This window comes from Pongo abelii, chromosome 3 (assembly GCF_028885655.2).
Source record: "Pongo abelii isolate AG06213 chromosome 3, NHGRI_mPonAbe1-v2.0_pri, whole genome shotgun sequence".
NCBI lineage: Eukaryota > Metazoa > Chordata > Mammalia > Primates > Hominidae > Pongo > Pongo abelii.
This window is the reverse complement of record NC_071988.2, coordinates 119,402,874-119,429,827: the sequence shown is the minus strand read 5'-3', so window position 1 is coordinate 119,429,827 and position 26,954 is coordinate 119,402,874. Positions and strand designations below refer to the sequence as shown.

General features: G+C 37.0%; 1 protein-coding gene across 9 annotated transcripts in view; it reads left to right on the top strand.

Moving 5' to 3' along the window:
• STPG2 (sperm tail PG-rich repeat containing 2) overlaps positions 1-26,954 on the top strand; it is a 706,287-nt gene that overhangs the window by 193,401 nt on the left and 485,932 nt on the right. For all 9 annotated transcript variants that reach the window (XM_063723541.1, XM_063723540.1, XM_054554207.2 and 6 more), the window contains one exon: positions 13,305-13,415. In XM_063723541.1, the coding sequence (XP_063579611.1) occupies positions 13,305-13,415 (111 nt within the window). The remainder of the gene's footprint in view (positions 1-13,304; positions 13,416-26,954) is intronic.

The following is a 26,954-nucleotide window of genomic DNA, read 5'->3' as shown; positions in this document are numbered from 1 at the left end:
CTATTTTTTTCTTTGTCTTTGTTTGATTGGGTTAATTAAAAAACCTTGTCTTCAAGCTTGAAGTTCCTTCTTCTGCTTGTTGCATTCTATTGCTGAGACTTCCCAGAGCATTTTGCATTTCCATTAGTGTGTCCATTGTTTCCTGAAGTTTTGATTGTTTTTTATTTATACTGTTTATTTCATTGAATATTTCTTCCCTCATTTCATATATATATATTTATTTCCTTAAATTGGGCTTTGACTTTCTCTGATGCCTTTTTGATTAGCTTAATAACTTTCCTCTGAATTCTTTTTCAGGTAAATCAGGGATTTCTTCTTGGTTTGGATCCATTGCTGGTGAGCTAATGTGATTTTTTTGAGGATGTTAATGAACCTTATTTTGTCTTATTACCAGGGTTGGGATTTTGGTTCCTTCTCATTTGGGTAGGCTCTGTCAGAGGAAAGGTGTAGGACTCAAGGCTGTTTTCGAGGGAAACAAGATTAATTTTTCCCACGGGGTGTCCCCTTGATGTATTATTCTCCCCCTTTACCTAGGGATGTGGCTTCCTATGAGCCAAGCTGTAGTGATTGTTATGTCTCTTCTGGATCCAGCCACCCAGCAGGTCTATTAGGCTCTGGGCTGCTACTGGGGGTTGTCTGCACAGAGTTCTGTGATGTGAACCATATGTGGATCTCTCAGCCATGGATACCAGCACAGTATTTGGGGTGTCTCCTGGCTCCTGCAGGAGCAATCTGCTTTTTTCAGTGGGTCTGTGTGTTCTCTCAGCTTTCTTGATTTATTTCTGTGGTAGGTCTGGAGCAAAAGTTCATGATCTGAGACTCCACACACTGCTCTGTCCTTCCAAGTGGGATGCCATCTAGTTCTGCCTCCTGTCTGCCATGATTCACATTATCCACTTTTTATTCTCTCTTTCTGTGTGGATTAATCAAATATTATAATCAAATAAAATATTAATCAAATATTTTATTTTATTCCATTTCATCACTCTCTATTACATTTTTAGTTTTTTTACTATTCTTTTAGTTTTTGCCATCAAAATTACAATAAGCATTCATGTATTGCAATCCAATAAGAAGGATGACCTTTACCACTTTCTCCGTAAGACTGACTCAGAACATTTTAACTCCATTTTGTTATCTTGTATTTTGTTTAATTATTGTCACACATTTTAAATCTACATATTTTAAGTTTTTTGAATATTATTATTTTGTTGTGTGGATTACATTTATTTATTTATTTTTCTATTGTGCATCATTCCTTTTTGCATTTGCATTTTTATGAAATGAAAATTCTTCTGTCTGAAAAACTTCCTTTAGCATTTCTTCTGGTCCAGGTCTGCTGCTGAATTATTACAGTTTTTGTTTGTCTGAAATGTATTTTGTTATTTTTGAATGATTTATTTTTGAGTATAGATTTTTAGGTTGGTGATTATTTTCAGCACTTTAATAATATTTTGTTGTTTTAGACTTTCCATCTTTTCCATTGAGAAGTAAGCTGTCCAGCTTATTGTTTCTCCTTCCAGAGATATTGTCTTTGGTTTTTAAGCTTTGATGTGTCTGAAGTGTTGTTTTCTTTTTAATACATTAGCCTGAGGTTTGCAGAACCTTTGAATCTGTGGGTTTATGTCTTTTATCAGTTTTAAATAATTCTTGGCTATTATCTTTTATGTATTTTGTCATATTTTTTCTTGCTGTCTTTCTGAGACTCCCATAAATATATGTGTTAGAACTATTCACCATGCCTCGAACACTCTTAGAATTCTTCTGTATTAGGCCGGGCGCGGTGGCTCACGCCTGTAATCCCAGCACTTTGGGAGGCCGAGGTGGGTGGATCACGAGGTCAGGAGATCGAGACCATCCTGGCTAACACGGTGAAACCCTGTCTCTACTAAAAATACAAAAAAATTAGCCGGGCGTGGTGGCAGGCACCAGTAGTCCCAGCTACTCAGGAGGCTGAGGCAGGAGAATGGCGTGAACCCAGGAGGCGGAGCAAGCAGTGAGCCAAGATTGCGCCACTGCACTCCAGCCTGGGCGACAGAGTGAGACTCTGTCTCAAAAAAAAAATAAATAAAATTCTGTATTACAACTCTTTTTGTTTGTATGCTACAGTTTAGATATTTTCTACGGAGTTATAATTTAATTCACTACTTTTTTTTCAACTGTTTCAACTACCATTAAATCAATCTATTGAGTTCTTAATTTCAGATATTGTATTTTTTAGTTCTAGAATGCCTGTTTAATTCTTTCTTAATGAATTCATTTCTCAGGACAAATTATTTATGATTTCAACTATTTCTTTTCTATTTTTCCATCTGTTTTATTGAACACATTAATCATAGTTTTAAAAAAGTTCTTGTTGGCTAACTCTAATATCTGGATCATCCATTAGTCTGTTATTTTATGTTTTTTTTTCTTTTGATTTTTGATCATGCATTCTGTTTTTTGGCATGCCCCATAATTTTTAATAGCTTGCCAGATACTGTGTATAAAACATTGTAAAGATTCTAAATGATGTTATTTTCTACTAGTGAAATTTCACACTTTGCTCTGCAAGGTAGATACAGGTGGGGATAAAATTACATTAATCCAATTATGAACTGTGCTGATTACATTTTTGCTATTACTTAATTTAACTCTTGGTTGTTTCATTTTCTTAAGTGTAGTACTATGGGGATATCAAATATGAGCCTGATGTTTTTGAGGGTCCTTCTATCAGGTTCTTAACTTTACTCTTTGATGCCTCTGTATTTCAGTTTTTTGGCTTAGATTTTTAGTTTCACACTGCCTTTACTCCTTACAAATATCTTGATCAAGAAATAGGCCATGTGCTTTGAGGCTCCTCAAATGTGCGATTTTGCCATTGTGGCCCAAGAAGACACAGTTGCTTAGCAGCATTTCTCTGCCAGGCTAATCTCAAATTTTTACTCTGTTGCCTTTATCAGAAAATGCCCTGAGGGAGAATGCACCTGCACACCAGTAGCTCACCTCTCAGAGGTCTACCCTCGTCAGAGTCGTAGGCTTCTGGTCTATGGTACTTCTACAATTCAATGAGGTCTTTAAAAATAGGATCTTGTTACATTTTGCCTGAATTTATTTTTAATTATTCATGTAGAAATATGGTCTTTTTTAAACTACTCATTTCCTCTAGAGCCAAAGCCATCCAGTGAGTAATTAATTTCTTGGTAATTTCATTCAAAGTTGGTAACTTTTACCTCCTAAGCACTAAAAACTGCAAAATGTTTTGGAAATTTTTTATGTAATAATTTCTAGTACCATATATATGACAGTAATAAAATTATTGTAGTTTCTTTTTTTCCAAGATGGCAGATTGGAGGCAAGTGTTACAATGCCTATTCTATTTCGAAAGACATAATAGTGTATAGCAATTCTCACTGTGAACTTTTTTTCTGAGAAGCAATGCAGGAACTTAACAGGAAAACTGAAATAAATCACAGACCCTTTGAAAGAAGTGGCAAGCTGTAGCCCACACTGTGAGCCATGTGAAAAACTAAGTCCTCAGAGTGTGAAAGGCCGAGAGAATGCCTCCAGGATACACACCCCAACTGGGGAACCTGGCAATCTGCCCATGGGGGAATGCCTTAACTCTACCCAGTGCTAGAACTGATTTAAGGAGCAATGGGGAATATGAAAGTAGGAGCAGTGTGGGAAGAGCCTTGCAGGCATTTTCGGTCTCCAGTGTGAAACGAGAGAAGCCATTCCTGATTCTGTGTCATGGGGGATCTCGCGAAAATCTGCTAGCTAACTCAGGCAGGGAGCAGGTGGGAAGTGTGCTGCAGCCACAAGTGCAGGAGCTGCACACCCTAGCTTTACAGGCAGACTGGGAGAAGCATGGCCTGAAAGCTGTGGTTGCAGTATCTGTGGGGAAGGCTTATGGCCTGGGGCATTTTGAGTTCTGAGCATTAAGTGCCTAGAACGTAGACAGGTGCTGCTAGCAGGTGTGAGATTTGCTTTGCCAAGTGCATGGGAGCTGGACGGGGTTTACTGCCACCTGCTACTCCTGACTCCCTGTACAAACTCATTTGTACATCAGAGGCAGATATGCTCCTCCATAGAACATTACTCTAGTGGCCAACGAATTCCTCTGATCCTCACTGGGGCCACTGCTGCCCTGCATGGGTAGAGTCAGAGTGTGGAGCTACCTGATGGAGCCCCCATCTGGTTCTGCCCCTGTGCTTGCCCTAATAGCTTAACACGAAGGACAGAAATGTTTGGGAGCTCTATAGCTCTGCCCATCACCTGAGAAACCACAGTATCTCTCCTGGGTAACATAAGGCAAGTACAAATCCCACCACTACTACCACAACTGGGACTCTTTTGCAAGCACCACCTCTTGGCTGGAGGCCAACTGACACAATGCGTTACAGTATCTCCAAGTAGAACAACAATGTGCCCAGGAAGGAGAAAACTTGTGCATGACCTCTGCTATCACTATTGTCTGTATCATTCTGGCTACCAACCTGGCTAACCAGAGGTCCTGAGTCTGTCCATGTGACCAGTTCATTACTACTACCACCAGCATTTGAGAAAGCCAACACACTAAGGCTATTTATAACCAAGGAATCTCACAGAGTCTATGACCCTCTCCTGCCATCCCCATCAGAGATGGTGCTGGTACCTGATGCTGGGAGACTTGAGGAACTGTCACATCAGTGGATCCCTTGCAGACTTTCCCAGCACAAACCTGGAGTGTGGCAACTCCACTGGGTTACTAGACCCAGAGGAACAGCAGCATTCGTAGTGGCCTGGCTCTCAGGGACACCTGGTCCTAGGGGAAAGGAAAGTACGCCACATTAAGGGGACACTCCATGGGACAAAAGAATCCAGCTGGCAGGCCTTGAGTCCCAGCTCTTTTTGCTGTTGGGAAGTTTCTTTCTTCCCGCAGAGGCACAGTTGCAGTACTGGGTTCAGCAGGGAAAGTCTGCAGCTGTACCCCAACAGTCAGGCAGCTCTGGTGCTCTTGAAGGGTCTTGGAGAAGGGAATTCCCAAAGGGGAATTCTTTTTCCTCCCATCCACCACTGCAAGACACAACTGGGTCTTCTCTTACAGGTGCTCAGCATGGGTGCACCTAAAAACAACCTTTTTCAGATATTTCAGGGTGACTGCATCCCCACAGGAGGAGCACCTTTCAGGTTCAGGTGTGGGTGAGAGGTAGAGTCACAACTCCTCTATACTTGGAACATCAACATTCCTGAAGATGAAAATAGGTGCCTGTCTGATGGAATAGCAGGAATACTGGAACACTGGGTCATGAGTGTGTCTGGAATGTGGATTGCTTTCCTGCTGCCCTGACACAGGGGCTGAGGTAGCTCCCACCCTTTCCCCTGATAATAACTCAGTGTACTTCTCTGAGAGCTTCTCCCAACCTTCAGCCAGCTCTGTCAAGGCTGGGACCTCTGCCTACCATTACATATTGCATTTACCCACCTGCTTTAATCACAACCAGTTTCTACCCTGGGACACCTATCCTACTAGCCTGAAGCCTGAGTTGTTCAACCCAGTAAATAAAATACTGGGGAATAAATAAATAAATTAAAAGCACACATCATGGGGGAACAAAGTAGGCTTCAAGAGACCTCTGCTATTCCAACTCCATAGGATACAGTGAAGTTGCTCACACACTGAGCACATTGCTACCGAGAAGCACCTGAGAAGGTTATCATGCAAAGAGTCTCTATAAATAAAGCTCTCACACAGGGTCTTCACTCCTGAATGCACCAATAACTGAATTGGGCTACATTAAACTATAAGCTTTAAAGTCACAGCCTTAAGGGGGGAAAAAGAAATAAAAAAAAACACAGTCAAATAAAACATAATTTCAAGAATAATTAGAAGAAATAGTATACCCAAATGAGAAGGAACCAGAAAAATAATTCTGATAATATGACAAAACAAGGTTCTGCAATATACCCAAAGGTCACACTAGTGTAACCACCCAATGGGTTCTGCTTGCCTGCTGCCTGGAGAGAGCCAATTTATCAAGACAGGGGAACTGCAATAGAGAAAATGTTATTAATGCAGAGCTGGCTGTATGAGAGACCAGAGTTTTATTATTACTCAAATGAGTCTCCCCCAAAACTTGGAAATTGGGGATTTTAAGGACAATTTGGTGGTTAGGGGACAGTGAGTCAGGAGTGTTGATTGGTTGGGTCAGAGATACAATCATAGAGAGTCAAATCTGTCTTCTTGTGCTGAGTCAGTCCCTGGGTGGGGGCCACAAGACCAGATAAACCAGTTAGTTGATCTGGGTGGTGCCAGCTGATCCATCAAGTGCAGGGTCTGCAAAATATCTCAAACATTGATCTTAGGCTTTATAATAGTGATATTATCCCCAGGAGCAATTTGGGGAGGGTCAGAATTGTGTAGAGGTAGCATGAGAGGAGTCCAGCTGCATGACTCCTAAACCATGATTTCTAATCTTGTGGCTAATTTGTTAGTCCTACAAAGGCAATCTAGTCTCCAAACAGGAAGGGGGTTTGTTTTGGAAAAGGGCTGTTATTGTCTTTGTTTCAAAGTTAAACTATAAACTAAGTTTTACCAAAGTTAGTTCAGCTTATGCCCAGGAATGAACATGGACAGCGTGGAGGTCAGAAGAAAGATGAAGTTGGTTAGGTCAGATCTCTTTCACTGCAATAATTTTCTCAGTTATAATTTTGCAATGGCAGCTTCACTAGCTCTCTAGTAACAGATCCAAACCAAGATGAAATCTTGGAGATATCAGAAAACGAATTCAAAAGATTAATTACTAAGGTACTTTAGGAGATACCAGAAAAAGGTGAAAACCAACATAAAGAAATTTTGAAAAAATCAGCATATGAGTGAAGAGATACATATTTTAAAGAGAAAAAAAATCAGAACTTCTGGAAATGAAAGACACATTTAGGGAATTACAAAATGTGGTAGAGGTTTTAACAATAGGCTAGAACAAGTAGAAGAAAGAGTTTCAGTGCTTGAAGACAAGGCTTTTAAGCTAACCCAGTCAGAGAGAAATAAAGAATAAAGAACAGAAATGAACAAAGTCTCCAGGAAATAATGGATTATGTAAAATGGCCAAACTTAATAATAATTGGTGTTTTGAGGGATAAGGGAAAGTAAAATGTTTGGAAAATTTATTTGAGATACCAGAGAAAGGTGAAAATTAACATAAAGAAATTTAAAAAAATTCAGGATATGAATGAAAAAATTTCTAAAGAGATAGATATTTTAAAAAGAAACAAACCAGAACTTCTGGAAATGAAAGACACATTTAGGGAACTACAAAATGCAGTGGAGGTTTTAACAATAGACTAAAATAAGTAGAATAATTTTTTGACGAAATTGAGGAAAACTTCCCTGGCCTTGCTAGTGATTTAGATATCCAAATACAAGAAACTCAAAGAACTCCTGTGAGATTCATTGCAAAAACAAAAAACAAAAAACAAAACACGAAGGCATATAATCATCTAGCTATCTAATGTCAATGTGAATGAAATAATTCTAAGAGCCATGAGGCAAAAGCATCAGGTAACCTGTAAGGGAAAACCTTTCAGACTAACAGCAGACTTCTCAGCAGAACCCTTACAAACCAGAAGGGGCTGGAGTCCTATCTTTAGCCTCCTTAAACAGGATAATCATCGGCCAAAAATTTTGTATCCAGCAAAACTACATCATTTTCAGACAAATAAGCGCTGAGAAAACTTGTTACTACCAGACCAGCCCTACAAGAAATGCTAAAAGGAGTTCTAAATCTTGAAACAAAAGCCCGTTATGCACCAGAATAGAACCTCTTGCAAGCATAAAACTCACACGGCCTATAAAACAATAACACAATGAAGAAAAAAAAGTAGGTAACAATTCACATGATGATTGGAACAGTATCTTGATATTAATGTTGAACGTAAATGGCGTAATGGTCCACTTAAAATATACAGATTGGCAGATTAGATAAAAAAATCACAAACTAGATATCTTTGGTCTTCAAGAGACTCACCTAACATTGAGGGATTTATATAAACTCAAGGTAAAAGGGTGGTAAAAGTTAATCCATGCAAATGGAAACCCAAAGTGACCAGGAGTAGCTATTCTAATATTAGATAAAACAACAACAAACTTTAAAGCAACAGCAGTAAAAAATGACAAAGAAGATCATTATATGATGATAAAAGGATCAGTTCAATAAGAAGATATTATAATTTTAAATGTATAAGCACTTATCCCTGGAGCTCTCAGATTTGTAAAACAATTACTACTTGACTTAAGAGAGGAGATAGAAAGCAACACAAGAATAGTGGGGGACTTCAACACCCCGTTGACAGCACTAGACAGATGACTGAGACAGAAAGTCAACAAAGAAACAACGGTCTTAAACACTCTAGAACAAATGGACTTAACAGATATTTACAGAACATTCTACCTAAGAATTTCAGAATATACATTCTTCTCATCAGCACATGGAACATTTTTCATGATAGACCATATGACATGCCACAAAACAAGTCTCAATAAATGTGAAAAAATAAAAATTATAGCAAGTATCTTCTCAGACCACAGCAGAATACAACTAGAAATCAACTCCAAAAGAAACCCTCAAAACTATACCTATACATAGAAATTAAACAGTCTGTTCCTGAATGATTTTTGTGTTAAAAATGAAATCAAGTTGGAAATTAAACAGTTCTTTGAAATGAATAATAGTGACATGAGTCATCAAAACTTCTGGGATACAGTAAATGCAGTGCTAAGAGGAATGTTTGTAGCACTAAATGCCTACATCAAAGCCTGAAAGACCACAAACTGACAACCTAATGTAACACCTCAAAGAATTAGAGAAACAAGAACAAACTAAGCCCAAATCTAGAAGAAAAGAAGTAACGAAGATTAGAGTAGAACTATGTGTATTTGAACAAAAAATCAATACAAAATATCATTGAAACAAAAAGTTGGTTCTTTGAAAAGGCAAATAAAATTGATAGAACTTTAGCTAGATTAACCAAGAGAAGAAGAGAGGAGATTCAAATAAGTCAATTAGAAATAAAATTGGAGACATTACAACCTACACCACAGAAACACAGAAGATAATTTCAGATAGCCATGAACACAAACTAGAAACACCAACTATGCACACAACCTAGGAAATCTAGAGGAAATGGATAAATTCCTGGAAACATACAACTTTTTTAGATTAAATCAGGAAGAAATAGCAACCCAGACCAGACCAATAACAAGCAGCAATATTAAATCAGTAATTAAAAATTGACAACAAAGAAAAAAAGCCCAGGATCAGATGGGTTCACAGCTGAATTCTACCAGGCATTCAAAGAATTGGTACCAATCCTACTGGTGAAACTATTACAAAAGATTGAGAAAGAGGGAATCCTCCCTAACTCATTCTATTAAGCCAGTGTTACCCTGATACCAGAACCAGGAAAGAACATAATAAAAAAAGAAAACTACAGACCAATATCCCTGATGAACGTAGATGCAAAAATTCTCAACAAAATACCAGATAGCTGAATCTATCAGCACATCAGAAAGATAATACATCATGATCAAGTGGACTTCATTCAAGGGATGCAGGGATGGTTTAACATAAGCATGTCAGTAAATATGATTCATCACATAAACAGAATTAAAAACAAAAACCATATGATTATCTCAATAGCTGCAAAAAAGCATTTGATAAAATCTAGCATCTTTTTATGATTAAAAACCCTCAACAAACTAGGTATAAAAGAGACTTAGTTCAAATTAATAGACACCATCTGTGACAAACCCACAGCCAACATTATATTGAATGAGGAAAAGTTGAAATCATTCCCACTGAGAACTGGAACAAGACAGGGATCCCCACTTTCACCACTTTCCATTCAGTAAAATACCAGAAGTCCTAGCCAGACCAATCAGGCAACAGAAGGAAATACAGTGCATATAGATTGCAAAAAAGGAAGTAAAACTATTGCTGTTCACCAATGATATGATTATATATCATAGAAAACCCTAGAGACTTCTCAAAAGTGTTGACTGGATAAGCCTAGAGATAAGATTAGATTTGATAATCAAATTCAGTAATGTCTCAGGTTACAAAATCAGCGTACACAAATCAGTAACACTGATATACACCAACAATGACCAAACTGAGAATGAAATAAACTCAATCACCTTTGCAATAGCTGCAAAAAAGGTAAAATATCCTGGAATATACTAACCAAGGTGAAAGATCTCTACAAGGAGAACTACAAAACATTGCTGAAAGAAATCATAGATGACACAAACAAATGGAAACACATCCCACTCTCACGGATTGGGAGAATCAATATTGTGAAAATGACCATATGCCCAAAGCAATCTACAGATTCAATGCAATTCCTATCAAAATACCATTATTTTTCACAGAATTAAAAGAAACAATCCTACAATTCATATGGAATCAAAAAAGAGCTTGCTTAGCCAAAGCAATACAAAGCTAAAAGAACAAATCTGGAGGCAGCGCATTACTGGACTTCAAATTGTACTACAAGGCTGTAGTTATCAAAATACATAGTACTTGTATAAAAGCAGACATATAGATCAATGGATCAGAATAGAGAATGCAGAAATAAAGCCAAATATTTACAACCAACTGATCTTTGACAAAGCATAGAACAGCATAAATTGGGGAATGGACACCCTATTCAATAAATGGTGCTGGGAAAACTAAATAGCTACATTTAGAAGAATGAAACTGGATACCTACATCTCATTTTATATAAAAAGCAACTCAAGATGGATTAAAGACAAATCTAATACCTGAAACCATAAAAATTCTAGAAGATAACATAAGAAAAACTCTTCTGGACATTGGCTTAGGCAAAGAATTCATGACTAAGTCCTCCAAAGCAAATGGAACTAAAACAAAAATAAACAAATTAGACCTAATTAAACTACAGAGCTTCTGTATAGCAAAAGAAATAATCACCAGAGTAAACAGACAACCCACAGAATGGGAGAAAATATTGCAAACTATGCATTGAGCAAAGGACTAATATGCAGAATCTGCAAGGAACTCAAACAAACCAGCAAGAAAATAAAACAATTTCATGAAAAAGTGGGCAACTGACATGAATAGACATTTATTAAAAGAAGATATACAAATGGCCAACAAACATATGAAAAAATATTCAACATCACTAGTCATCAGGGAAATGCAAATTAAAACCACAGTGAGATACCACCTTACTCCTGCAAGAATGGCCATTATTTCTATTATTATTTTTTTGAGACAGGTTCTCACTGCCTCACCCAGGCTGGAGTGCAGTAGTGTGATTATGGCTCATTGCAGCCTTGATCTCCCAGGCTCAAGTGATCCTCCTACCTCAGCCTCTCCAATAGCAGGGACCACAGGCATGTGCTACCACACTCAGCTAATTTTTGTGTTTTTTGTAGAGATAGGGTTTCACCATGTTGCTCAGCTGATCATGAACTCTTGGGCTCAAGTGATCTGCCTAATTCGGCCTCCCAAAGTGGTGGGATTACAGGTGTGAACCACTGTACCCATCCAAGAATGGCCAATGTTAAAAAGTAAAGAACAAAAAACAAAAAACAAACCCAAAAAAACAATAGATGTTGGGGTCTTGAAAAGAGAATGCTTATACATTAATGGTAGGAGTGTAAGTTAGTACAATCTCTATGGAAAACAATATGGAGATTTCTTAGATAACTAAAAATAGATCTATGATTTGATCCAGCAATCCCACTACTGGATATTTACCCAATGGAAAATAAGTCAATACATTAAAAAGACACCTGCATGTGTATGTTTATTGTAGCCTAATTCCCATTTGCAAAGATGTGGAACCAATCTTAGTGCCCATTGACCAATGAGTGGATAAAGAAAATGTGGTATATATACACCATGGAATACTACTCAGCCATAAAAAAGAATAACATAATATCTTCTGCAGCAACTTGGATGGAGCTGGAGGCCGTTATTCTAAGTGAAGTAACTCAGGAATGAAAAACCAAGTACTGTATGTTTTCGCTGATAAGTGAGAGCTAAGCCATGGGTACGCAAAGGCACGCAGAGTGATATAATGGACTTTGGAGACTCAGAAAGGGGAGGGTGGGAGGAGAATAGGGATAAAAAACTACTTATTGGGTACAATGTACACTACTTGGGTGATGGGTGCACTAAAATCTAAGAATTCACCACTGTACTATATATCCATGTAAGGAAAAACCACTTGTACCCCAAAAGCTATCGAAATAAAAATTATTATAAAAATAAGTTATTTTTCAGCTTCAAACAATTTAAAAACCACACAAAAATAATAATGCTGGCTTAGATGTTCTATATTCAAAGGCTTTCACATTTTTAAAAGATGTGACTGTGATTGTTCTATTTTTGAAAGTGATAGAAGCTACCTGTATTATCTGGAGTGGATAGGTTGGAATAATATCATGTGGAAAAAAGTGGAGAAGTGCCATCTTCAGCATTTTGGGTAGAGAGGCAGATCATGTCACAGATACATTAGGTGGGTAATGGATGTTTTAGTAAATTAATGTTACCAAAAAATGGGCCAAGAAAGAAATATATCTATTCACTACTATGTGTCAAATTCTCAAATATTAACTGTGAATATCAAATTGTGAAACAAAAACAATAAAATGTGTAAAAAAATGGGAAAATAGATTCTTATCCCTTTTGCATATACAAAGGATGTTGCTGCTGTTTATTCTATTTAATTAAATGAATACAAATAAATTGTATGACAAATTAGAAAGAGTATCACAAAGATTAATTGCTCATTAAAATATTGTATTACTAGATTCCTCTAGCCTATTAATTTAAATCTTCAATGCATAAAAAGAATTATGATATTTAAGACTGTGAGTGGATCATTTTGCTTAGAAAATATATTAACCCAGAATTGCCACATAATTAAATGGTTAAATGTAAATATGTTTTTATTAATAATAAATTGTTAAATAATACTATATAATTGGCTAAATATCTTATACTAATATATTATTGAGACAGGACTTGCTGGTTATGAAATAGAACATAGCTAATATGTTTAAGTAATGTGTGCAGATCCGTTGTACTTACCTAGAGGTTCATATAATCAATTCTTTTTCCATTTTAATATCTCATTGACTTACAGGTTTTTATTTCTGTGTCATATTTTGAAAATTTTATTTTTTTATGAATATGTGTCTTTATTTAATGCCAGATAATATTGAAGACCTTCATTGCAAACTAATTATTTATGGTGCCTCTTGTATTGATAAAAATAAATGATGTACTCTTTTTAACCCCTTCTTTCAACAGGCATTTTGGCATTCACAGGGTGGTGGAATTTCTGATGAATTACCTAACTTGACTAACAAATATGCTGCTTTCTTGTCAAGAGCCGAAAGAACTATGAAAGTACCAGATATGGTAAGAAGACTCCTACAATCAAATATTTTCATTATCTAGAAATCATGGAGGAGGCTGCATAACATAAACATTATATTAGGACCTGAGTGAGGTAACTGGTAGCGTGCTGTAACCTCCTTGGCTAGACTGATACTTTTATATTTTTAAAGTTCAACAAAATTCTTCAAGCTATGCCAAAGTCCAGAATTGCTGTATGAGAGATTATTACATGGAACATCACTTGTAGGGTCAGAGAACGTTCATTCTTAGGACACATATGAAAGCTGAACTTGCTGTGTTGTATATGGAGTAAAAGATTTACTAGGTTCAACTCATTTTACTCATAGTGCAAATGTTTTCTCTTTTCAATGTGAATTCATCTTGAAATTTAAGACTCCTGAGTGATTTGTTTTTATTCCTGTTAACCTGTATGTTAAATGGTAGGGCTATAAATTTTTCTGAATTTCAATTTTTTTAAATAAGTTCCTAATAGTGAGTAAATTGAAAGCAATAAAGCAGATTAAATTAAAAAATGAGTAGTTGAGTAATTCAGATTGAATTTACAAATATATCGAAGTAAAATTTAGAGTTAAAAAGTTGGATCCAGTGATAATGTTGCTAGAGTCTAAATGTTTGTATCCTCTTAAAATTCATATGTTGAAATCCTAACTCCCAAGGTGATGCTATTAGGAGGTGGCACTTTCTGGGAGATGATTATGTCATGAGGGTGGAGACCTCATAAATGAGATTAGTACTCTTTTTTTTTTTTTTTTTTTTTTTTTTCTCTGCTGAGGCATTTCTTTAATAGTCACATGGTGATTTGACATGCATTCAATTTTGTCTGAGCTATATTTGGTGATTTTTTTTTTTTACTTTTAACGTTATTAGAATCTGTAGTATTTCTCTTTAGATGAACAAGTGATTAAAAACAACAATACGAACAACACCTCTTTCCTTTACAGTCACTAACTTGACAGTTTAAAATGAAAAAAAATTTCAGTTATAACCAACACTAACATTCAATTCCAATTTCCATGTAACATTATAGAACCTGCATTTAAACAACCATGGAATGCTTAATTATTTTTTAAAATTTTTTTTATTATTATTATACTTTAAGTTTTGGGTAGTACTCTTATAAAATAGGCCCAGGCAGGCTCGTTTGCCCCTTTTACCATGAGGACTCAGAGAAGGTACTGTCTATGAGGAAGCAGGTCCTCTCCAGATACTGAGTCTTTTTGTGCCTTGATGTTGGACTTTCCAGCCTGCAGACCTGTGAGAAACAAATTTCGTTTACAAGCTACCCAGTTTATGGTATTTTGTTATAGCACCCCAAACAGACAAAGACAAATGTTACAGTGTAGCCTTTTGTGAACAAGGTGTTATTAAAATACATTTTTGTAGAAATTGGCCTATCTTGAGAAGATATTGTTAATAAGAAATTTCAAAACAGGATTATTAAACAAGGTTTAAAATGTAGCTAATCAATGAAAACAGAGTATAGCTTGCTGAAATAAAATTCTGCCACGTGAGATAATGCCAACAGTTGATTTGTAATGTTTTTGATTGTAAAATAACTGGTACAAGATCATGATGAACTAATTTAAGGGAATGACAAATGCAATGCTAGTTAATATAACTCTGAATGTCTTGGAAATCGTAGGAATTAGATTAATTTGGGGAAAGCTGTTCAGGAGTGGACTTATTTTTTTTTCTGAGGCATTGTTGGAATCTGAGATGTAGTCAAAATTAGCATCAGGTTCTATTCTATGAGATTTTTGTAATTATAAATTCAAAAGACAGTTTAAAATCATCTAGCTATATTCTTTACATGTAGTAGATTCTGAGTAATTTTTAACTAATGGTGCTGTTTTAATGGATTATTTCTTCATCTTGAGGAATTTTAGAGTTCAACTGTATTTTTCAAGTGAGTCATTGTTGTACACACCTCAGGATCCATTGTGAAATATGCCATGACTAATTTGTTACTAATATAATGCTTTTATGCTTAGGAATCACTGAATGGATTCAAAGTTATTTCTATCATAATATCACAGGTAGTAGGAAAAAACAATGGAAATTTCTGAAAGCATCCATAGGAAGGCAGTGTGTATGTATATATATATATATGTGTGTACATATATATATATATATATATGTGTGTACATATATATATATATATGTACACACATATATGCATATACATATATATGTACACACATATATGCATATACATATATATGTTATTAAACTTTATGTTTGTAGTGAAAAAAGATGGTGCACATCTGCTCTAAAGGAAGACAAGTTGCTTCACCAATATTTTTGACTCAATTTACATATTTTTCTTTTAACTTTGTCCCTCTTTAGATCTAAAAACTTCTTTTTAGTGTTCTCTTTTCTGGCATGAAACATTTGCAATTAAAATTATTCAGTGGGACTCTGGTTACCCAAGAAGCAGAATAGTTTAGTCACATAGAAAGCTTAGTTTTTAAATCTCTTTTGCAAATGATAATGCACTTCAAACAGGTGGGTGTATAATGTGTATGTAATGAAAAATCCAAATTATTGATCTCAAAATAAAATTGAAATAATATCTCAAATGTATGAAGTAATGGAATTAATTTTATTATTTACTTTAAATAAAAATAAAATTTACCTCCCAGGTATTTTACTTATGGATATGCTGCAGTCTTAAAGGATGATTTGATAGCTTAATTTTCCAAGTTGTATCTTTGCATAAAAAATATAGCTCCCTTCCAGACTTCTGGTTTCATGTGAAAGACTTATTTCTTTTACAACATTCCAGGGAAATATTTTTTATTCTTTTAAAAAAACCATGACATAAGCATTAGATGATTATAAATAGAAAGAAAATATGACAAATGGAGGATGAACATAAACCAAACATGTTTACTGAGCATTCTAGAAGCAGAATGCTGAGACAATAATTATTTGATATAGAAAACAGAAAGTTGTTTCAAGCTGAATAAAAACATAAGTTATTGATTTGAGGAGTTCAATAGAATGCCAAGGAGGATAAATATAAAAATACCTATGTCCTTTTCACTTTTTTTTTCATTTTCAGAAGATCCTAACTAAAGAAAATATCCTTGAAGCTTCCACAGAGTAAAGTCACTGGGTAACCCACAAAGGGATGAGAAATATAACTTATGTCAGGTACTAGCTTAGCAACATTAGCCACATTTCAAGGCTAGAAGATGATGAAGTAATATTTTCTTAAATTTCTCAGGGGAAATGATTTTGGATATAGAGTTCTCCCTCTACCTAAAGTTTCAATTAAATGAATCAAGAAAATAATTTTCTGACATGCAATAGTTCAAAAAGTTTAGTAACTCTATATCTTCATATGTGGAGTTGCTCCAGCGAAATAAAAAAAGGAAACAAAAGAAGGGTGACATAAAGACAAAGATGAATATGAGCCGAGCATTTCCTAGACAAAGTAAAGTGAAAACTAATTAATGAAGAAGTCATTTTAGCTCATGTATGACATATTCTTCAAGAGGCAGGAATTTGATGACATAAAATTTATTACTTGTGTATGGCCACACTACTTGGCTCTGTAGGGAATAATAATGATAATATAAATCCTGCTTTAAAATTGGTTTATTTTAAAATCACAATAAAGTGATACAGGAGCTGAAGGATGAAATAGCTAGTATAAAAAAGAACCTAACAGGTCTAACAGAGGTGAATAACACAATACAAGAATTTCACAATGGAATTGCAAGTATTAATAGCAGAATAAACCAAGCTGTGGAAAGAATCTTAGAATTTGAAGACTGGTTTTCTGAAATAAGACAGTCAGACAAAATCAGAGAAAAAAGAACAAAAAGGAATGAACAAAACCTCCAAGAAGTATGGGATTATTTTGAGAGGCCAAGTCTGTGAATCAGTGGCATCCCTGAAAGGGAAGGGAAAAAAGCAAACAACTTGGAAAACATATTTAAGGATATCATCCATGACTACTTTCTCAATTTTGCTAGAGAGGCCAACAGTCAAATTCAGGAAATACATATAACTTCTGCAAGATGCTACACAAGAAGATCATCCCTGAGACAAAGAATCCTCAGATTTTCCAAGGTTGAAATGAAAGAAAGAATGTTAAACGCACCTAGAGAGAAAGAGCAGGTTACCTACACAGGGATCTCCATGAGGCCAACAGCCGACCTCTCAGCTGAAACCCTATAAACCAAGAGTCTGGGGGCCTATATTCAACTTTCTTAAAGAAAAAAATCTGCAACCAAGAATTTTATATCCAGCTAAGTTAAGATTCCTAAGTGAAGGAGAAATAAGGTTCTTTTCATATAGGTAGATGTTGAGGGAGTTCATTACCAGCAGACCTGCCTTACAAGAGATCTTGAAAGAAGCTCCATGTATAGAAAGGAAACACCACTACCAGCTAATATGAAACACATTTAAACACACAGGACCAGTGTGATTGTAAAATAACCACATGAACAAGCCAACATAATAACCAGCTAACAGCACAATGCCAGGATCAAATCCATACATATCAATACTAACTTTGAATGTAAATGGGCTAAATGTCCCAGTTAAAAGGCACAGAAAGGCAAGCTGGATAAAAAAGCAAGACCCAATTGTATGCTGTTTTCAAGTGACCCATCTCACATGTAATGACTCTCATAGGCTCAAAATAAAGGGATGGAGGAAAATCTACAAAGCAAACAGAAAACAGAAAAAAAGCAGGGGTTGCAATCTTAATTTCAGACAAAACAGATTTCAGACCAACAGAGATCAGAAATGCCAAAGAAGGGCATTACATAATGGTAAAGGTTTCAATTCAACAAGAAGACCTAGCTATTCTAAATATATATGCACCCAACAAAGAGAACTCAGATTTATAAAGCACATTCTTAGAGACCTACAAAGAGACATAGACTCCCACACAGTAAAACTTCAATACCCCACTGACAGTATTAGGCAGATCATTGAGTCAGAAAATTAACAAAGATATTCAGGAGTTAAACGCAACGTTGGACCAAATGGATCTGATAGACCTTTTCAGAACTCTCCACCCCCAAACAAGAGAATATATACTCCTCTTATTGCCACATGGCACATACTCTGAAATTGACCACATCATTGGACATAAAACAATCTTCAACAAATGTAAGAGAACTGAAATCATACCAAACACATCCTTGGACCACAGTGTGATAAAAATAGATGTCAAGACTATAAAAAAGTCACTCAAAATCATGCAATTATATGGAAATTAAACAACATGCTTCTGAATGACTTTTGGGTAAATAATGAAATTAAGGCAGAAATCAAGAAGTTATTTGAAAATAATGAGAACAAAGATAACACATACCAGAACTCTGAGATACAGCTAAGGCAGTGTTAAGAGGAAAATTCATAGTATTGAATTTCTACATCAAAAAGTTGAAAAGGAGGGGCATACCCAAGATGGCCTACTAGAAGCACTGGTGGTCAGAGGCTCCCACTGAGAAGAATCAAAACAGCATGTGAATCCTATACTGGCAACCAAGGTATCAAGGTTCTTTCATCAGGACTGACCAGGTAGTTCGCATGACCAATGGAGAGCAACGAAAAGCAGGGTGGTGTGTCGGCCCACCTGAGAGCCACGTGGGGCAAGGGGCACCTCCAGCACCAGCCAAGGGAGGCAGTGAGTGAGTGTGCCATCCAGCCTGGGAAGCTCTGGTTTTTCCACAGATCTGTGCAACCCACAGTTCAGAAGATCCCACTTGTGAGCCCATGCCACCAGGGCCTTAGGTCACAACCACAGAGCTGAGCAGATTCTCAACAGTCAATTGCCTGGAATCTGGCTAAGAGTTCCTGGGGTGGGGTGGGTGGCCATCATCACTGTGGCTGCCTGCTGTCTAAGCCTTCTGAGCTCCATGGGGGAAAGGCAGTAGCCATCACTGCAGCTGCTGACTGCCTAAGACAATTGAGCTCCCCGAGGGAGGGATAGCCATTATCACTGCAGCTGCCAGCTGCCTAAGACAGCTCAGCTTCCCAGGGGAGGGATGGCAGCCATCACTGTGGCTGCTGGCAGCTTAAGACACTGGACTCTCGGGGGTGCTGGACAGCAGCCATCGCGATAGCTCCAGGCAGCTGTTTTTTTCCCGCTGGTGCCAGGGAGACTAGACTACTTGGTTCCAGGAGATATTCCCCACAGCACAGTATGCTGCCTTCGTAGGTCAGATCCTGACCCATCCCTGCTCTCTGGGTGGGGCCTCCCTGCAGGAACTCCTGCAACTCCAGCCGGGGGCTTAGGGGCAGAACTCTGATTTCCTTGGGTCTGAACCCCTAGGAGAAGGGGTGGCCATGGTCTCTGTGGACCTGCAGACTACGTCTTCCTTCCTGCTAGCTCTGAGGAATCTGGCAGCCCAGATGAGTGGGTTTGCCCCAAGTGCAGTATACCCTCTCAACCAAGCGACAGCCAAAGGGCTTTGTTAAATGGGTCTTGGTTCCTGCACCCACCCCAGTTGGGCAAGAGCCCCCAACAGGGGTCAGCAGACACCCTAAACAGGAGTGTTCCTACTGACATTAGGTTGGTGCCCCTTGAGGTCAGAGATCCCAGAGGAAAGAGCAGGCACCCATCTTTGCTCTTCTCCAGCCTCCTCAGGTGACATCTCCATGTGCAGGAGGGACCCAGATGAATAGAGGCTTAAGTGAACCCTCAGCAAACCACAGCAGCCCTACAGAAGAGGGACCTGACTATTCAAAGGAAAACAAACAAACAGAAAGCAACAATAACAGCATCAACAAAAAAGTTCCTGCAAAAACCTCATCCAAAGGTCAGCAGCCTGAAAGCTTGACACTAGACAAACTCACGAAGATGAGAAAGAATTAACAAAAAACCATGAAAATTCAAAAGGACAGAGTGCCTCTTCTTCTCGAAATGATCATAACACCTCTTTAGCAAGGGCACAGAACTGGACAGAGGATGAGACAGATGAATTACAGAAGTAGCCTTTAGAAAGGTGGATAATAACATACTTTGCTGAGGTAAAGGAGCATGTTCTAAGCCAATGCAAAGAAGCTGAGAACCAAGATAAAAGGTAACAGGAGCTGCTAGCTAGAATGACCAGTTTAGAGAGGAACATAAATGGCCTGATGGAGCTGAAAAACACACCACAAGAACTTTATAATGCAAACACAAGAACTTTATAATGCAAGTATAAATAGCTGAATCGATCAAGCAGAAGAAAGAATATCAGAACTTGAAGACTGTCTTGCTGAAATAAGGCAGGAAAACAAGTTTAGAGAAAAAAGAATTAAAAGGAACAAACAAAACCCCCAAGAACCTTGGGACTATGAAAAAAGACTGAACCTATGACTGATTAGAGTACCTGAAAGAGACAGGGAGAATGATCCAAGTTGAAAAACACACTTCAGGATATCATCCAGGAGAAATTCCCCAACTTAGCAAGACAGGCTGACATTCAAATTCAGGAATCCAGAGAACCCCAATAACATACTCCATGAGAAGATCCACCCCCAAGACACATAATCATCAGATTCTCTAAGGTTGAAATGAAAAACAAAATGTTAAGGGCAGTCAGATATAAAGGCCAGGTCACCTACAAAGGGAAGCCTGTTAGACTAACAGTGAAACTCTCAGCAGAAACACTGCAAGCCAGAAGAGAGTGGGGGCCAATGTTCAACGTTCTTAAAGAAAAGAATTTTCAACCCAGAATTTCATATCTGGCCAAACTAAGCTTTATAAGTGAAGGAGAAATAAAATCATTTTCAGACAAGCAAATGCTGAGAGAATTCATCACCACCAGGCCTGCCTTGCAAGATCTCCTGAAGGAAGCACTGAATAAGGAAAGGTAAAACTGGTACCAGCCACTGTAAAAACACATTGAAGTACAAAGACCAATGAAACTAGGAAGAAACTGCATTAATTTGTGGGCAAAATAACCAGCTAGCATCATGATGACAGGATCGAATTTAATAACATAACAATGTTAACCTTAAATGTAAATGGTCTAAATGCTCCAGTTAAAAAGCACAGACTGGCAAATTGGGTAGTGTCCCAAATCATCAGTGTGCTGTATTCAAGAGACACATCTCATGCAGAAAGACACACTTAGACTAAAAATAAAGGGATGGAGAAAAATTTACCAAGCAAATGGGAAACAGAAAAAAGCAGGGGTTGCAATCCTAGTCTCTGACAAAACAGACTTTAAAGCCAACAAAGATAAAAAGACAAAGAGGTGCATTACATAACAGTAAAGGGATGAATTTAATAAGAAGAATTAACTATCCTAAATATATATGCACCCAATACAGGAGCACCCAGATTCATAAAGCAAGTTCTTAGAGACCTACGAAGAGACTTAGAGTCCCATACAATAATAGTGGGAGACTTTAACACCTCACTGTAAACATTAGACAGATCATTGAGACAGAAAATTAACAAGGATAGTCAGGACTTGTACTCAGCTCTGGATCTAGTGTAACTGATAGATATCTACAGAACTCTCCACCCCAAAACAACAGAATAGACATTCTTCTCAGTGCCACACACAACTTACTCTAAAATCGATCACATAGTTGAAAGTAAAACACTCCTCAGCAAATGCAAAAGAACGGAAATCAGACAAAACAGTCTCTCAGACCACAGAGCAATCAAATTAGAACTCAGGATTAAGAAACTCACTAAAAACCGCACAACTACATCGAAATTGAACATCCTGCTCCTGAATAATTCCTGGGTAAATAATGAAATTAAGGCAGAAATCAAGAAGTTCTTTGAAACCAATGAAAACAAAGAGACAATGTACAAGAATCTCTGGAAAGCAGCTAAAGCAGTGTTACGAGGGAAACTTCTAGCACTAAGTGCCCACATCAGAAAGCTAGAAAGATCTCAAATTGACACCCTAACATTACAAGTAAAACAACTAGAGAAGCAAGAGCAAACAAATCCAAAAGCTAGCAGAAGACAAGAAAGAACTAAGATCAGAGTGGAAGTGAAGGAGATGGAGATGCGAAAAATTCTTCCAAAATTGATGAATCCAGGAGCTGGGTTTTTGAAAAAATTAATGAAACTATGAAGAAACTGCATTAACTTGTGGGCAAAGTTAATTTAGCTAGCGTAATAAAGAAGAAAAAAGAGAAGAATCAAGTGGGCACAATAAAAAATGATAAAAAGGATATCACCATTGACCCCACAGAAATATAACAACCATTAGAGAATACTATAAACACCTCTATGCAAATAAACTAGAAAATCTAGAAGCAATGGATGAATTCCTGGACACATACACCACACCATGCTACAGCAGCAAGAAGTCAAATCCTTGAATAGACCAATAACAAGTTCTGAAATTGAGGCAGTAATAAATAGCCTATCAACCAATAAAAGCCCAGTATCAGATGAATTCACAGACAAATTCTACCAGAGGTACAAAGAGGAGCTGGTACCATTTCTTCTAAAATGATTCCAAACAACTGAAAAGGCGGGGCTTCTCCTTAACTAATTTTATGAGGCCAGCATCATCCTGATACCAAAACTTGTCAGAGACAAAACAAAAAAAGAAAACTTCAGGCCAATATCCCTGATGAACATAGATGCAAAAACCCTCAATAAAATATTGGCAAACTAAAACCAGCACATCAAAAAGCTTATCCACCACGGTCATGTTGGCTTCATCCCTGGGATTCAGGGCTGGTTCAACATACGCAAAATGTTAAGTGTAATTCATCACATAATCAGAACTAATGAAAAAACTATATTATTATTTCAATAAACACAGAAAAGGCCTTCGATAAAATTCAACACCCCTCATGTTAAAAACCCTCAATAAACTAGGTATTGACAGAACATATCTCAAAATAATAAGAGCCATTTATGGCATACCTGCAGCTTATATACTGAATAGGCGAAAGCTGGAAGCATTCTCCTTGAAAACTGGCACAAGATGAGGATGCCCTCTCTCACCACTCCTGTTCAACATAGTATTTGAAGTTCTGGCCAAGACAATCAGGTAAGAGAAAGAAATAAAGGGTATTCAACTAGGAAGAGAGGAAGTCAGATTGTCTCTGTTTGCAGACAATATGATCCTATATCTAGAAAACCCCATTGTCTCAGCCCAAATCTCCTTAAGCTGAAAGAAACTTCAGCAAAGTCTCAGGATACAAAATCAATGTGCAAAAATCGCAAGTATTCCTATACACCAACAATAGACAAGCACAGAGCCAAATCATGAATAACTCCCATTCACACTTGCTACAAAAAAATAAAATACCTGGGAATACAGCTAACAGGGAATGTGAAGGACCACTTTAAGGGGAACTACAAACCACTGCTCAAGAAAATAAGAGAGGACACAAACAAACGGAAATACATTCCATCCTCATGGTTAGGAAGAATCAATGTCATGAAAACAGCCATACTGTCCAAAGTAATTTATAGATTCAATGCTATTCCCATCAAACTACCATTGACATTCTTCACAGAATTAGAAAAAACTACTTTAAACTTTATATCGAACAAAAAAAAAGAGCCCATACAGCCAAGACAATTCCAAGCAAAAAGAGCAAAGCTGGAGGCATCACACTGCCTGACTTCAAACTACACTACAAGGCTACAGTAACCAAAACAGCATAGTACTGGGACTAAAGGAGATGCATAGATCAACGGAACAGAATAGAGATCTCAGAAATAAGACCACATATCTACAACCATCTGGTCTTTGACAAACCTGACAAAAACAAGCAAGGGGGAAAGAATTCCCTATTTAATAAATGGTGCTGGGAAAACTGGCCAGCCATATACAGAAAATTGAAACTGGATCCCTTCCTTACACCTTATACAAAAATTAACTCAAGGTGGATTAAAGACTTAAATGTAAAACCCAAAACCATAAAAACCCTAGGGGAAAATCTAGGCAATAACATTCTGGACATAGGCTTGGGCAAAGATTTTATGATGAAATCACCAAAAGCAGTTTCAACAAAAGAAAAAATTGACAAATGGGATCTAATTAAACTAAAGAGCTTCTGCACACCAAAAGAAATTTTCATCAGAGTGAACAGGCAACCTAGAGAATGGGAGAAAATTTTTTTGATCTACCCGCCTGACAAAGGTCTAATATCCAGAATTTACAAGGAACTTAAACAAATTTACAAGAAAAAACAACCCCATCAAAAAGTGGGCAAAGGACGTGAACCGAGAATTCTCAAAAGAAGACATTTATGTGGCCAAAAAACAAATGAAAAAAAGCTCAACATCACTGACCATTAGAAAAATGCAAATCAAAACCACAATAAGATACCATCTTACGCCAGTCAGAATGGTGATTATTAAAAAGTCAAGAAACAACAGATGCTGGCAAGACTTTGGAGAAATAGGAACACTTTTATGCTGTTGGTGGGAATGTAAATTAGTTCAACCATTGTGGAAGACAGTGTGGCGATTCCTTAATGATCTAGGACCAGAAATACCAATTGATCTGGCAATCCCATTACTGGATATATATCGAAAGGAATATAAATAATTCTATTATAAAGATACATCCACACATATCTTTATTGCAGCAGTATTCACAATAGCAAAGACATGGAATCAACCCAAATACCCATCAATGATAGACTGGGTAAAGAAAATGTATTACATATACACTATGGAATACTATGCAGTCATAAAAAGGAGTGAGATTATGTCCTTTGCAGGGACATGGATGGAGCTGGAAGCCATCATTCTCAGCAAACTAACACAGGAACAGAAAACCAAACACCGCATGTTCTCACTCATAAATGGGAGCTGAAAAATGAGAACACATGGACACAGGGAGGGGAACAACACACACTGGGGCCTGTTTGGGGCCCAGGGGAAGGAGAGCATCAGGAAAAATAGCTAATGCATGTGAGTCTTAATACCTAGGTGATGGGTAGATAGGTGCAGCAAACCAACGTGGCACACTTTTATCTATGTGACAAACTAGCATGTTCTGCAAATGTATCCCAGAACTTAAAATAAAATTCAAAAAAAAAATTGGACAAATCTCAAATTAACAACCTAACTTCACAACTGGAAAAATTAGAGAAGCAAGATAAATCAACCCCAAAACTAGTAGAAGATGAAAAATAACAAAAATCAGATCTAACTGCAAGAAATCAAGACACGAACAAACATTCAAAAGATCAAAGAATCCAGGAGTTGGTTTTTGAAAAAATTAATAAAATACATAGGCCACTAGCTAGACTTATGAAGCAAAGAGAGAAGATTCAAACTAACACAATTAGAAATGACAAAGGGAATGTTACTACAGATCCCACGGAAATAAAATCAGCCATCAGAAACTACTACAAACATCTCTACACACAAAGTACAAAACCTAGAAGAGATGGATAAATTCCTGGACACATACATCCTCCCAAGACTTGATCCAGGAAGAAATTGATTCCCTGCACAGACCAATAAGGAGTTCTGAAATTGAATCAGTAATAAATAGCCTACCAACCAAAAAAAAAAAGACCAAGACCTGATGGATTCACAGCTGAATTCTACCAGATGTACAAAGAAGAGCTGGTACAGTTTCTACAGAAACTATTCAAAAAACTTGAGGAGAAGGGACTACTTCCCAACTCATTCTATGAGATCAGGATTATCTTGATGCCAAAACTTGGCAGAAACACACACACACACACACACACAAGAACAAAACACAAAAAACAAAAACAACAACAACAACAAAAAACAAAAAACCAAAAACAAAAAACTTCAAGCCAACATCTTTAGTGAACATTGATGCAAAAATCCTCAACAAAATACTTGCAAACTGAATCCAGCAGCATATCTAAAAGGTAATCCACCATGATGAAGCAGGATTTATTTCCAGGATTCAAGGTTGTTTCAACATATGTGCAAATTGATAATGTGATTTATCACATAAGCCGAACTAAAGACAAATGATTATTTCAATAGATTCAGAAAGGCTTCTCATTAAATTCAACACCCCTGCATGTTAAAAACTCTCAATAAACTAGGTATTGAAGGAATATTCCTCAAAATAATAAAAGCCATTTAGGACAAATCCACAACCTACCTTATACTGAATGCACAAAAGCTGGAAGTATTCCTTTTGAAAACTGTCACAAGACAAGGATGCTTTCTCTCACCACTTTTATTCAACATAGTATTGGAAGTCCTAGCCAGAGCCATCGGGCAGGAGAAAAAAATAAAAGGCATCCAAATAGGAAGAGAGGAAGCCAAAATATATCTGTTTGCAGATGATATTTAGAAAATCCCATAGTATTGGCCCAAAAGCTCCTTTAGCTAATAGAAAACTTCAGATAAATTTAAGGATATAACATCAATCTACAAATGTCATTAATATTTTCATACACCAACAGTAGTCAAGCTGAGAGCCAAATCACAAATGAACTCGTTCACAAAGGCCACGAAAAGAATAAAATACCTAGAAATACAGCTAACCAGGGAGGTGAAAGGTCTCTAAAATGAGAATTACAAAACACTGCTCAAAGAAATGAGAGAAGACAGAAGACACAAACAAATGGAAAAACATACGATGCTCATGG